Raw genomic sequence first — 14479 nt, 5'->3', positions numbered from 1 at the left:
AAGGTAGAGGAAGCGAGGAAGATTAAAAAAAATTAAGAATTATGGAGTTTTTACGTGCCAATTAAAACCATCATCTGATTATGTGGCACGCCGTAGTGCTGGACTCCGGATTAATAATTTGGACCACCTAGGGTTCTTTAACCTGCACATAAATCTAGGTAGACGGCTGTTTTCTGCATTTCGCCCCCATCGAAATGCGGCCGCCGTGGCCGAGTGAGGAAGATGTCCTGGTGGCGCTTGCACAACTGTCTTTGTAAGTTTTTTCCGTTCCTTTTGTTGCTTTTTTTCATTAAACGATCAGTTGTAATCGGCGCATGCGTCATTTCCCCCTTGTTTGCCTTGTCCCATCGCTTTAAGCCTCTTTTCGAAAATAAACCTGCTTATTCGCTGTAGCTGCAGTAAAGGGTGTCGGTAAAGCCGGTACTAGATGAAGCTCAGTGGACCCTTCTGATAAAATTTTCTTATCTCTTCAATAGGGATGTGAAAGTGTAAGGAGAAAGGAAAACGGTGGCGGCACGACGGTGAGCTTGACCCAGGTTAACTGTTCTTTATTACATCATTATTGCGTACTGTAGAGGAAGTCATTCATATATCTCACAGAACATAGTCGATGGCATCTGTCACTGCGTGATACCGTCGACCGAAGCGCTTGCGCTGTGATATGTCGGAGAGGTGCGAAATGTGGGCACACTGCGATATTTATGTCGATCGGTGAGGATGGATGCGCAGGAGCTCGGCAACGCGACGGTGGCGCATTGTGCGCTGCGAACGGATGTGCAACTTGAGGCGCCACGACGTCAGTCGATACCGAGAGATAATAGAAAATATATACACTCGAATCAAGACTAGCCGCTGGCAACTCCCTGATTTTGCCGAATAAGAGCTTGGCGTTCTATAAGCGGAGTTTCTATAAGTGAAACTTCCGTCAGTAGATCCGACTTTTCACGAGGGTTGTACGCTGCTAAGATACAGTCACGGTGAATATGAGCTGCAACACCGGTCGGTTCACGTGTGGGTCGAAGGAATTCTAAGACTGCATGCCGGCTCTGGCATACGAAAAATCAGTTTTAAAGATACCAGTAATTGTAAATGTGTTTGATTCTGCAAGTTTTCCTATTTCGGCACCCCCTTGCATTCTTGGAGCCCCTTCAACCAAGGGCACAGATGGGGCAGCTCATTTTGAACACAGCTGTAGAGGTTCTGGTTTAACAAGAGAACGATATAACGACTCAAACAACAATTACATTTGGCGGCAGATCTCATTTATAAGTCAAAAGAAAGCCAACGTGATGCCCACGATTCCTTTGGTGTTTGAGCGGACCCCCTGGCACCATTTGTATACAAAGCAAAGGCTGCGGTCATGGTGGCTGCGTACGGAACACCTTGAGTAAACGCCTCTACGGACGCTTTACTATTCCACCAGCCATAACAGCACTGTGTAAGGGCTCCTTCAAGTACGCCTCGTATAAGGTGGCCCGAGCCGGCATGTATAAACTCCCCCCCCCCCCCCCCTCCCCCGGCACACTGTCCTCACGCTTCAGTGAAGCGTCAGCCGTGTCGAACGGCAAGACACCTTTCAAGGTTGTGGTTGCACTTTTCTTTATTTTTTCCTTTTCTTCGTTTCATTTCTCTCTCTCTCAAGGTTCTGCAAGCCTTTGTTACCCTCCAGCGCGTGATGCAAAGCTTCAGACTTCCTGTACCCGCCGCGGTAGCCCGGCAGCTATGGTGTTACACTGCTGAGATCGAGGTCGTTCGTTCAATCCCGGCCGCGGCGATCGCATTTCGAGGCGGGGGGGATGAACTGCAAAGTACGCTCGTGTACGTTGATTTAAGTACACTATGGCGTCCCGCATAATCGGATAGTAGTTGTTGCACGTAAATTCCGGAACTATGCAATTTTAAGCATCATTTACTGTAGCCTAGCTTGATTTACATTGTAACAGGTCCGGAATTGGCTCCTTGGGATCGTCCCTATATTGCACTTCAGTCAGAACAAAAATAACGAGAGAGAGAGAGAGAGAGAGAGAGAGAGGTGATAATAATTAAAAAAAAAAAAACAAGCAGAAGGGTGGAAGTGTTGCTCGGTCATGAGTTGAAAGACCACGCGACTCCGTCACTTCACGCAGCGAGCTGGGAGATTTATACAACTGGTTCATGACTTTTAAATGCAGCGCGCACAAGGACGACAGACAGGCATGGAGGAACAGAGGAACGCTGACTCGCAACTGCCGTTTATTTCTGGGAGAAATGACGCACGTGTACCAATGTAGACGGAGACGTTCTGCACGTGTCCACTGTTGTGATTTGGCATGTATATACATGCGTGACCCCCTTTTTCCGAAAATAAATCAAACTACGAGGCGGCGCTTGTTTTCTTTATCGTTTCCCGTGTATTTTTCACCCTTGCGAAGTGCCGAGTTTCGTCGATACACCACCCACTTTTATTTAATTGGTCATCCCTGGTTTTCCCTAGTATTCTGCGTGCAAGACAACGCGACCCTGGTGCTTTATCACGCCTGAGTTGAGGATATAAATAAACCAGTTTTTGAGCGAAAAGAGGCTGGACGGGACAAGGGCTGCGGCTCCTATCCCGCGTAGTAGGTTGAAACATACCATTAGGCACCAAGCCAAACCAAGCCAAATCTGGGCTTAACCTCTTTTCTCCCACCTTCCTCAATTGATTTTCGGAAAACCGAATAGCCGAGACGAACATAATTACATGTTCTGGCAACATAAAGTGCTTAAAACCATTTTGTCGTAATATTTGGAGAGCGCCAGCAGTGTTGACGGAATAGAATGAGCAAAGTGGATTGGTAGAGGTACGCAAAGGTGTTTGGCGTAAATGGAGTTAACCCTTACAACTTCTTAACTATCGAATTTAAAACTACTCTCGAGTTTCGAAGTCTTCCGTACCTCATAATCCTACCCCACAGTGATGAGTACCGGGAAGACGGGTAGGATAGCGCTCGTAGGATGAGGACGACTGTATGGGTTGAGTATTTTTTTGCTCCGAATAGTTGTGTATAACTACGCGCTACAAGCGCAACGTTCCAGGTGATATGTCATTGTAGGCAAACGAAAAGAAGGAGCGACAGAAGCGGCAGTGTACGCGAGAACGGGGGATAGTTTCGTTTCGCGTCCATGCAATGCTTATCACGTTGAGAACGACAGTACGCACACTGCAACCACATCGGGGATGTCACGTCGGTTCTGGGACGTCGTCGTGGTCACTGCCAGTTCTTACACTAGCCTCGTCATGGAACAATGCCTCGCTTCGGCCTCGCACGCGTTCGCCTCGGCGTGTTGGTGCAAGTGGGCGCGCACTCTGCAAAAACCGTGTTCAGCTGAGCTCACTTCTAACAGTCCGCATCACGGATTTGACCTTGGAGCACGCGGCTACTGGACGTCGTCGTGGTCACATGTCTTCTTTGGCGTGCCATAAACGGAGTATCGGGAGACAGCCGTTCGCTATCATCGCAGCACAAGAAGAAGCGTAGAGCACATCGGTTCCATTTCCTCGTGGAGCTGAAGACGTGCTCTTCAGGCCAAAGCGTCTGAAAATTAAAGTTCAGGCCTTCACACGGGCTCGTCTTGTCTCGAGACAGTCGTTAGAGTTCAGGAGCAGTGAAACTCCTCGTGGTTCATTTGTTCATGCATCTGCGGCACCAGACGATGGAGGGCTAGGAAACGTTGCTCTCGGGAAACGAGGCCGACCTTTTGGAATCTCCAGAACGCACTGAAACTGTTCCGCGGAGCGAATGAGTGGTGACAGCTTACTACGCGCTTCGCGTGGCGTGGCAGGAAAGCCGTGGCTGCGGCAACGATTCCGCCGCCTTCTCAAAAAGCCGAAGATGCCGGCGGCGGGAGCGACTGGAGGTTCCTGTGCCACTCTTCTTTGGTCACCGCGCACGCCTTGATCTGCCGCAAGGGGTCCTGGTCGACCGCGCAGCAGCGACAATCGTCCTCGCGCCGGAGCGGCTCGTACCCGCTCAGGGAGAACCGGGAGGCGCTCAGGGCGTACCGCTGAAGGGCCGCCCTCCGCCAGGGACGGCGCGCGGCGCAGCAGGGACAGCCCTTGCTCTGCAGCTTGTCCAGCGAGTGGCCCTCGCTGCGGCGCAGCTCCGGCGACAGGTCGACGTAGACGGCCGAGTCCGGCGTGACGTCCTCGCTGGCGTCCCCAGCGCCGCCGACGCCGTTGCCTCGCCGGTGGTGGTGGTGTCCGGTGCTGAGGTCAAGCCTGAGGGTCTGCGGGGGCCTCAGCGCACCCCCGCCTCCTCCCCAGGCGAGGTCGAAGCTGTGCGCGGCGCTCTCCGAGCTGCACGTGCTGCTGCCCAGCCGCCTGAAGGAGGCGCTGCTGTGCGCCTGCGACCAGGGCGAGCCGTCCACGGTGCCCGGCGCCGTGGAACCGGCCAGCGCCCGGTGCGAGGCGTCGTCGCCGTCGTCGTCGCTGCTGGTGCCGTCGCGGCTTCCGCCGGCCGCCGAGCAGAACCTGCGTAGCACCACGCTTTTATTTACGGCTGTAATAATACACGAAGGTGATGAAAACGGCGCTGCATGCAGCTATACTGTAAAATGCCTAGCATGCGCCCATGTCACAACGAGGGCCCATCACCCCCTTTTGAAGCAATTTAGAAAGTCAGCAAGCAACATAGCAAGCGCCAAGTATAAGACGGTGGCTGCAGTATCTGCACATCCTGCTAACGGTAGCTCCACGATCAACTGGCCGGAATTCCATAATGGCACCCTATAATTACAGTGCCTTTCACGATAAGCGTGCAAACCTCGCTTTTCGTACAGACTCATATTGTGTGTCGATATAGCTTTAGAGAGGAAGAATAAATGTGCATATACTATAGCTTAAATATGAGCTCAAATTTTTCTTAGCAAAGATTAACGATTATTTGCTGAAAACGCCGGACTGCCTCCATTTTTATCATTTCTTTTGTCGGACCGAAAACACACCCGATCGCCACCTCCTCAATTTTCTCCCTCGAACCGAACAAGCTTTTCAATAAAACGGGAAATGGTTTGAAAGTCCAGGTGAGCGAGGAAGAAGTGAAGACAACACACACGCCTTAAACGTATGCGTTTATATGTTAAATGTTGCGGCTTAATGTTGGGCTAAGGAACTCTTTCGGACGTCTTCAAGCTCTATTAGGACACGTTCTGTACATGCCAACGAAATTAAGGAAAACGAGGTCGACAGAACATACCTCCTGACAAGGCTTCCGCTTCACCTCCTATACTCGCCTTGTGGCTGTTAATATAGTGTAGTGGCAAATATCCACTCTGGGCCATTTGTCAATATCAATGGCTAACGTCGTGATGTTAAACGCATAAAACAGACGCCGAAAATCTGGCAACCCACGGTTTGATGCCATGGCAGGCGTCGTCTGAGGCTTGCGAGGCGGGAACATTTTCATATCTATACTAGATCCGGTCTGACCTTGCCCTTCAGCACAACAGTTCGAGGTTTTCAAAGAGGCCGGGGTGTTCACAAAGAGCGCCGAAGAATTTTGGCAACACGGCCACTCTAAAGTTTACGAGGTGAAAAGGCCGTGTTTCCTCAAACTTAAGCCCCATGAAGGCTCTGCCATTGGAGCAATCAGCGCCACAGCCTTGCAAGAGAACACGCAGGCACGATAAGGTATATCAGAGAATTATCAGCAAGGGCTGTGAACTCCCATGACGTTAGTCTCGCATCGCACGAGATTTCGCAACGGGAAATGCTGAAGATCAGAACATGGAACGACTACAGGTGACGCGATCTATATTACACATGCATAGACTATCTGGCTCCGTTCCCCGTCAAGTACGTGCACCAATTCGTATCTCGTGGCCAGGGGTTCCTTATGGCAATTTTAATCCGACTAGCATTCTTTGGGAAGTTAACCCACTTTGCGACGTGTGTGCCTGTATGTAACCACTTTCACATACGCAGTGACGCAAATTGTCAACTGGCTTGAACCATTAGGCATGTGTTGGCGGCTGCTGTTTCGCCGAGCAGACAACATATATAGGCCAGCGGTTGTGCGGCCGAGTAGAGAACTTGTGCTGGCTGCCGTCACGCCTAGTGGACAACTTGTGTCACGGGGTGAGTGTGTCCATTCTTAATATGCCAATCCCCCTTAACAGACGTGCCAACAAGGTGACACAATAAAGAGTACGTGGCCTTAAAAACGCAAAACCAATAGCGCCCCATCCGCAGCAAACACCTCCGCGTCGAGCGCGACCGGTTGACGGAAAGCTAGCTGCAACGAAGTTGCAGCGAGGTTACTAGGGATACCACGGAGTTTCGACTAGGGTGCAGTGATTACCATTCGGCATTGTGGTTGGAAGCGAGATTGGCACTTCGGGTGGCTGCGGCGGTGTGTCGTTACGTTGGTTCTATCCTAAGCGCATTAACGTCAACCTTCATCGTGAGGTGGGTTTTGCCAGACTTTTCCTCTCCCCTACTGGGGCCCTCATTTGCGCGATACGAGTTGCACTTATAGGGTGCCGCGGATACAGGCGCCGGTTACCTGGACGTGGACACGCTGCTGGAGACGCACTGGTCGTGGAACAGGAGGGCCGTACGCTGCAACGTCGTGTGTCCGAGCAGGCCTGTCTTGGCCGGCGACTGGGAGTCGCACAGCGCGGCAGCCTCGCTCGGGTCCCCCCGGGCTCCGATGGCGCTGCAGCGGTGGCCGCCGGGCCTGCCGAACGCGTCGGCGGAGAAGCCCTGCGTCAACAAATGCAACGCTGTTGGGAAACGAGGCAGCAGTGCGCAAAGGCATATATTATTGCGATAACAATTATATGGACACTCCAGACGCATTTCTGTCGTCGCCGTGAGGTTCCGTATAAAGTCCATGGGCGATAAAATCGTCGCCATGCGCCGTATGCTCTATGTTCGAGTGAAAGCGTGCGAGGGTGAGCCGGCAATCGTGGCTCAATCTCGCGCACGAGAGGGCGGGAAGCGGGTAGGAAGCGCACCGTCTTCCAGTCGCGCGCAACGTTCCGGAGGGCGGGTAGGGAGGGGGGGGGGGGGGCGGCTAGCAAACAGCTAGCAAACTAGCTGCCCACTAGTTTGATACTTCGCCTTTGGGGCGAAACTGCGACTTTTTTTGACCCACTGTCCGTCGGACTGCCATCCTAGCTGTGTGATGGTTCTTAACCATTTATAGCCGCCACTGAACTCTTTAACTTGCTCCCAGGTCACTCAAGGATCTTGATCGATCGCTAAGCGTACGGCAAAAACTGGAACACCGCCTCCCCGATCATCGGCTCAGAAGGAAGTGAAGGCAGTTTTGTGCTTCTTGAAAACGACTGGCTTGTGTACGAGACTGTCTTTGACTGCTTGGTGCCGTCAGCGTGCGTGTACACGTTCACGGCATCCCTCTCTCTTCTTTCTATTTCCATTTTCTCTTCCCCCAGCCAGGGTAGCAAACCAGACACTTTTTCTACTTAAAATCCCAGTCATCTTTCTTTATTTTTATTAATTTTCGAGGAACAACATGCACAGAGAAGCAGACTTAATATTCTGCCAATGAAAACTGGAGGCAAATAGTCTATTGGAGCACGTAATCTTTCCGTCAGAAAGTTTTCAGGCGTTTCAACTATTGCTAGCGCTGTATGTGAGAAGGGCGACCCTGTGAGCCGCGGAAGAGAAGGCAGAAATCTTAGGTTATGTAGAATATTTTCGGTATAGAAAGTCCGCTTCAACGCCAGCACTGTTTTGGAAATTGGTTTATTCGAAAATATGCGAAGAACGTGAAATTAATACGGGAACATCGCCTTCCCCAAGCCATCCAATTCTTGTTTCCACCAACGATGCTCATCGCTCACCGATAGTCAGGTGTAGGCGGTCTATAGAGCGACTTCCGAGGCAGCCCCCCGAACTTGTGCGCCGACCACACTTGGAGACATAGAGCGTATATTGGCTTTGCCGCTGTGACGCAGTAATTTAGTCAATTAAAGCCGGAATTCAGTCTGGCTGTGACCAATGCCATTCCGCTAAGCTTGCACGTCCGCAAGGGAAAGCAACTGCCCTCCCCCCCCCCCCCCCCCCTCCCGTTCAGAATTACCGAGCCACAGGGCCGAACAACACTGTCTGCACACGGAATGTGCAGGTATCGTATACCTAGTGTAGGAATTAGGTTCGAGCTTTTACTATTTAAGAATGTATCAGATAATTCTGCAGAAAAAGCCTATGCGCACCACCCCCTTCATAAATCAAGTTTTTTCACTCTCTCCTCTCCCGTAATCGGTACGCGTTTGTAAAGTGCATCTCGCGAGGGGAGACGCGCAGTGGCGCCGAGATCTATACATGGCAGATATCGGCGTGCGCGCCTGACAGTTTGGGGGAGGCGCGGGCAAGTTGTCGGTCGACTTCAAAAACACCTCGATAATGACCCGTGCAGAAACGTGGAGACCATGCAAATTCCTGCACACCCTCGCGGGCCGTTCAACAGGTGTTAGACGTGGCGGGTGCGGTCATCAGAATTACTTCCTTCTTATCTTCCAGCAAGGACGAATAATAGTAGCCGTTTTCCACAATCCGACGCCGCCTGACGCCGATGCGAGGGACGTACTTGTGGTTTGGGCTTAATGTAACGAGATATACAAGCCTAGCCAAGTGTCTCGTTATAATTGATATATTTTAAATGTATTTCGCTACCGAGCTACAAGCGCGACAAGAGCTGCTTCTGCAATTTCTTGTGTCATGTGACTCATTAGCGGTCTGTGAGTGGCCAGAAAAGCAGCGACCGCGGTCATTCGCAGTTTCTCATACAGAAATCGCCCCGATGCGAGCCATTTTAGTGAAAAGTCGAGTGACCCGACTAAGCGACGTGAATCGAGGATTGCCTGTCGCTGCAGTCTGTCAAAACCGCATACAAACGACGACTGCATTGTGTTACACCAGACGCTCCCACTCTCAGCTAAGACACTGCGTTATCGGAATAACAGTAAGAGAAATCGTTACATTTAATGCACCCTGGGCGTGTCATTTATTCGCATCAAGAACACCACCAAAATTCGGGCCGCAGGAATCCCAAGCAGAAACCTCTTATTAATTGATTCTTTATCGAAGATAGGGAAGACTCTATAGGGCCATGGGAAAGGGAAACATTGATCTTAATTTTTCTCCGTGAAGAAAATATTGTCATTTCGCTATACTGTAGTCTCCATGAAGCTATTTTTTTCAACGTTGGAGATGAGCAGATTGGTCGAGTTCGACTTTCAGTGCTATTAACTGATAAGAACATCGCTTTGCTGATTGTGGGATCTCAGTGCCCTAAGCACACTTTGTTGTGCTATGGAGAGCGTGCCCTCTTTTGTAATTTGTCATTATACTCGTAGAATTGCAGCCTACCTCATTTTCCGTCCCGGTATACGGTACGCGCTAGACATGTTAGACAAAAACTTAGGGGACGCAAACAGCCTGGTGTATACAAAAAAAAAAAAAAAAAAAAAAAAAACGGGCAAGACGTATACAAATGTGTTTGGGTAACAAACCTGCTTAATGACACTCCTTCTAAAACTCCCTATGGCACATGGGTACTGCCGTTCACGCCATGTCGGCGCAAAATGCCGTCATCTTCCAACGGGTCACATGTATACCTAGAACGAAAACGCCGGTCCGCTATATCTCCCTATTACGCGATGGAGGGACGTAATTTTGCGTTTAGGCCGCACAATGCCAAAATGGTCAAATGCTTTGCATGCGTGCCTTCAGACCACTTTTCATCACCTCATCTGCGAAATACCCACGGGCATTGTCACTTATGTTTTACTACTGAAATTAAGTTTCATTGGTTCTAATAGCATTCGAAACAGGCGAGAGGGTGGCGACACCGCTGACCATTGACGATTCCTTGACAAAACGCGCGAACACCCAGAAGCAAAAATACTTTTTTTTAATAAGCAGTAAGTGCTTGGTTACGTACTTTGGTACGATGCCACCTCCCCCTCTGGAAGATATTCTGCGGACGCCCACACTGCCAAGCTTAATGAATATCCGAGAAAGTGTTGACAATATGTGGGCCCGGTCACGTGTAACGACAAGGACCGAGGCGTAAACCAAGGGTAAAATGCAGTAGTGTTATATTAGCGGTTGCATGCAGCTGAGGCTAAACTGGGTTGAGCGTACATGTCGATATGTAGGACGGTCAATGTACTACGACACGGCTGTATCAGAAGAAACGACACAGAGCAGGCTGGATTTGATGACCCCTGGGCATGTCGGTATGGATGAATAATGATATGGGGCAGCGCCTCAAACATGGACGAAGAGTGGTGTCCACACCACAGGCGGTTTGTCGGTTTGGATCTATATATGGCTCCTGCCAATAATTGGGCTGCGACAAAAAAGAATCACTAGTGAAAAACTGTGATTAGATCAAAGAGAAAGTAAAATGGCATAACGTTTTAAAAATTTAGCCACGAAACTGTCTTGCGTCAAATGAAAATTTCTGAACGGCGGCGTTCACATCTCTATGGCAATGTCCCATAGAGGAGGCTCCCAAAGACAGATTGTAAGGAATGGAAACATTTATTCCAGTACGGTGAAACGGTACTTATCTATAGTCTCATTATCACCACATAATGGGCACAGGAAGGAGGGCGTCAGATCAGCTTTACGAAGATAAAATTTTAAGGCAACTGCTCGACAACAAGATTTAGTGAAAAGGACTTCAATTCTTCAAGTACTTGTGGTACCTGTGGTGTCGATACTCGTTTGTCCTCGTTTACTGCCCGGCCCTAATAATCATCATCATCATCATCATTATCAGCCTATATTTATGCCCACTGCACGACGAAGGCCTCTCCCTGCGACCTCCGATTACCCCTGTTTTGCGCTAGCTGATTCCAGCATGTGCCTGCAAATTTCCTAATTTCATCAGAGCACCTAATTTACTGCCGTCCTCGACTGTGCTTTCCTTCCCTGGGCACGCATTCTGTAACTCCAATGGTCCATCGGTTAGCTGCCCTAAGCATTACATGGCCTGCCCAGCTCCATTTTTTTCTCTTAATGTCAACTAGAATATCGGCTATCCCCGTTTGCTTTCTGTTCCACACCGCCACCTTTTTTGTCTCTTAGCGTCACATCTAACATATTTCGTTCCATTGTTTGCTGCGAGGTCCTTAAGTTCAAGGTTCTTTGTTAACCTCCAAGTTTCTGCCCCAGATGCTACCGGTAAAATGCAATGATTGCGCACTTTACTTTTGACGGATGGCGGTAAGCTTCCACCCATGATTTGGGTGTGCCTGTAGTGTGCCCACCAATTCATTTTTATTTTTATTCTTCTGTAAATTTCCTTTCCTGATCAGCGTCGACTGTGAATAATTTACCTTGATAAACGTAATCTTGCACGTATTCTAGAGGCTAACTGCCAATCATGAATTCTTGTTCTATTGCCAGGTTATGAACATTACCTTTGTCTCTTGCATAATAATTTGAATCCCTAATTTCGCACTTTCTCGGCTCAAGCAGTGAATCATTTGTTTCAATCCATCCCAAGCGTTGCTGAACAGGACATTGGCATGTGCAAACAGTAGAGTGCTGAGGTATTCACCACTTACTCTCACTCGTAATCCTTCCAAGTCTAATAGCTTGAAAACTTATTCTAAGCATGCTGTGTATATCATTGGAGCGATTGTGCCTCATTGCCGGACCGCTTTCTTGATAGGTACTTTTACGCTTTTCTTGTGAAGAATTAAGGTGGCAGTAAAGCCCTTGCATGTATTCGCTAAGATATTCACGTATGCTTCCTGAAATCCTTGATTACGCAAATCATCTATGACTACTGTTATCTCTACTGAATCAAACGCCTTTTCATATACTACTATGAAAGCCATATATAGAGAGGTCATTGTGCTCCGCAGATTTCACAATTAATGTTATCCATTGTAAAATACCCTTTCCCGAATCCAGCCTGTGCTCTTGTTTAATTGATGCCAAATGTTGGTAGGAACGTCTTTCTTCTTTTGGATTAGTATAATGTTGATATTCTCTTCTAACTATCTGGTACACTTGAAGTCGTGAGGCAATGAGTATAAATGGTCGCATGCTACTCAAGTACAATATTCTTTTAATCTTTGATTAAATCGACTGTTGTTCGATTTTCCCCAGCCGCTTTTCCCCGGGCAATGTCTCGCAAGGGCCCTCTAATTTCATCGCTAGGTATATAAGGAGTCTCTGTATCCTGTTCATCACTACTTCCAATTAACATCGCATGGATGCTCTGTGTATTTAATAGGTCGGGTCAGAACTCCTGTCCAGTTTTTACTATACCATCGAAATTTCTGATGACATTACCCTGCTTATCTCTCACTGCTTATCTCTCACTGGATACATCTTGCTGTTTCCCATCCATCACGACCCCAAAACAAAAGCGCATGCATAACGTCGCACACATGGGCTAAAGTGTTTCGCTTTCCTCGGCAATGTTCTTTTGTGCCGCGGTTGCGGCAATTCACCAGCCGTGGCTCGCAAGAGGGTTTCGATGGCAGGTGTTCAACTCACGGGCGGCGTGAGCAGCGTGGCCGTGGTCGGCGCCGCCGCGTGGCACCGCGCCGCGGGCCTGGACGCCGCGAACGCCAGGCAGGCGTCGGCGCTCAGTTCGGCGAGCAGCGTCAGGCCCCGGCAGGTCCACCACAGCCAGCGCGGGTGGGCCTCTTGACCCGCGTGCAACGCCGCGTGACCCAGCAGCAGGGCGAGCGCAAGGCCTAGCAGCGTGGCCGACAGAGCGGCCCGCAGGGTGGTCCGGGCCATGGGTCGCGGCAGCCGCCTCGGCACCTCCGCCGCATCGTCCTGCGTCGCCGGCGATATAGAGCTCGGTTCGCGAGCACGGTCGGAGCACCGAAACATAAGCACTACGCTTACAAACCTGTCCCTGAACACTGCAAAAAGTGCATACGCACACCCATGCTTGCCAACACAACTTACTCGAGGAAAGAAAACAACTAAAAGAATAACAGAACGCGAAATAGTGGAAGCGTATTTTATAAGGAAGGCAGGTGAGAAGTCTGTCTTTGGCGTTGCAGGAAAAAGAAGTGAAATTTCTTTCGAGATATCTATCTAGGCACGTGAACTGATTGACTTATACAATGTTTTGTAGATGTTGCGTGTATGATGTACCTGATGCTCGGTGGTGGTACCGGTAGCACAGCATACATCCTCGTTCTTGTAGGCCCTCCTCCTAGCGCAAGTGCATTGTTAAACTAATTGAATTTCTCAAAGCAATATGCGTCAGAAATTTCGTAAAGTACGACTTACATACAACCTGCAGACATGATAGCATCGGATTGTAATTCGAATGTAAGAGACAACATAATTCTGTTATGTGGAAACTCAAACACAAAGCCTTTCAGCTGCCGTTTGTTTTTTAGGAGAGCACGCCACGAGAAAATTCGGGGCAGCTTGCACTATTGGCGCAAGGCTAAAGACGCAGCGGAGCTGATCGGTTCCTAGCTGGTCCTGGCTATACGAAGTGATGCTAAGTTATACGAAGTAATGCCAAGTGATGCTAAGTTATACGAAGTGTATAAGCATTTCCTCGTGGTCCGTGGCATCGGGAAACGCCTCGCGAAGCACTTGCAGTCCGAGCATACGTAGGGAAAGTGGGGCGAGAGCTTTGCACAGCGTACGGGCGGCGCGCAGCAGACGACATGCCGGGATGATGGCACGGCGCATGCGCAGTAGCGCGCAGCCGGTATGAGCTCGGCCGAGCCGCCGCCAGAGGCGCCTGCTACAGTCACGTATTAGAGACGATTAGAGTACTGGTGGAAAAAAAGTAGGGAAAAGATGGATGCGACCTGATCTCTTAAAATCATAGGCAGCGGTACAAGGTAAATTTTTGAAAAAGAAAAATAATGATAGGTATACAAAAATGCAAGATAAAGAACATGTATAGTATACCTGATTAAATCAAGCAGGCTAGGTGACTATTTGTCGCCGCCCCGTTTCAAAGGGGAGGCCAATAAATCATCATCATCATCATCATCATTATTTCAGTGCGCGCACGGTACTTTTGTCTTCGCATGAGCGCGATTTGTATGTAATTAAATATGTGCACTTGTTTCGAACGAATCATCTGTTAAAGGTAGCGCTTGTCTGTGTCCTCTCGCTTGTCCTCGTCATCAGTGCACGTAAAACGATCCAATGTATGTCTTAGCAACAAGGCCGTATCTGGTGGTGCGGGCTTCCTCATTTTATTTAATTTTTTTTTAATGTTTGGGGACACAAAAAAAAGCAGTCACGGACACCGCGAGCGCTCGGCCCTAATGCGGAGAAACGGAGAAGCGCGGATGGCGTCGGCAGCACCTCTGCGCGTTGCCTCGTTGGGGCTGCTACAATTTGTTTCTTGCTCTCTCATTTTCTCTTTCTCTCTCCCGAGCGTAGCGCGCGACGCTTCGCGAGGTGGTTGCTAGGCAACGCACTGGCAAGCGGCACACTTTACGGCCGGCTTAAACAGCTCCGCTGTTAAAATCCCGA

The 14479-nt window shown here is 49.5% G+C and overlaps 1 protein-coding gene across 1 annotated transcript in view; it reads right to left on the bottom strand.

Annotated features, from left to right (window-relative positions):
* Window positions 1-1586: 1586 nt before the first annotated feature.
* Window positions 1587-14479, bottom strand: part of LOC119466393 (uncharacterized) — a 32863-nt gene continuing 19970 nt past the window's right edge. The window contains exons 6-8 of the mRNA XM_037726904.2: window positions 12509-12796; window positions 6522-6721; window positions 1587-4489 (exon numbers count right to left, since the gene is read on the bottom strand). Coding sequence (XP_037582832.2) covers window positions 3838-4489; window positions 6522-6721; window positions 12509-12796 — 1140 coding nt within the window. The 3' untranslated portion in view covers window positions 1587-3837. The remainder of the gene's footprint in view (window positions 4490-6521; window positions 6722-12508; window positions 12797-14479) is intronic.

This window comes from Dermacentor silvarum, chromosome 10 (assembly GCF_013339745.2).
Source record: "Dermacentor silvarum isolate Dsil-2018 chromosome 10, BIME_Dsil_1.4, whole genome shotgun sequence".
NCBI lineage: Eukaryota > Metazoa > Arthropoda > Arachnida > Ixodida > Ixodidae > Dermacentor > Dermacentor silvarum.
The sequence above is the reverse complement of the archived record's forward strand: the minus strand, read 5'-3'. Positions and strand labels throughout refer to the sequence as shown.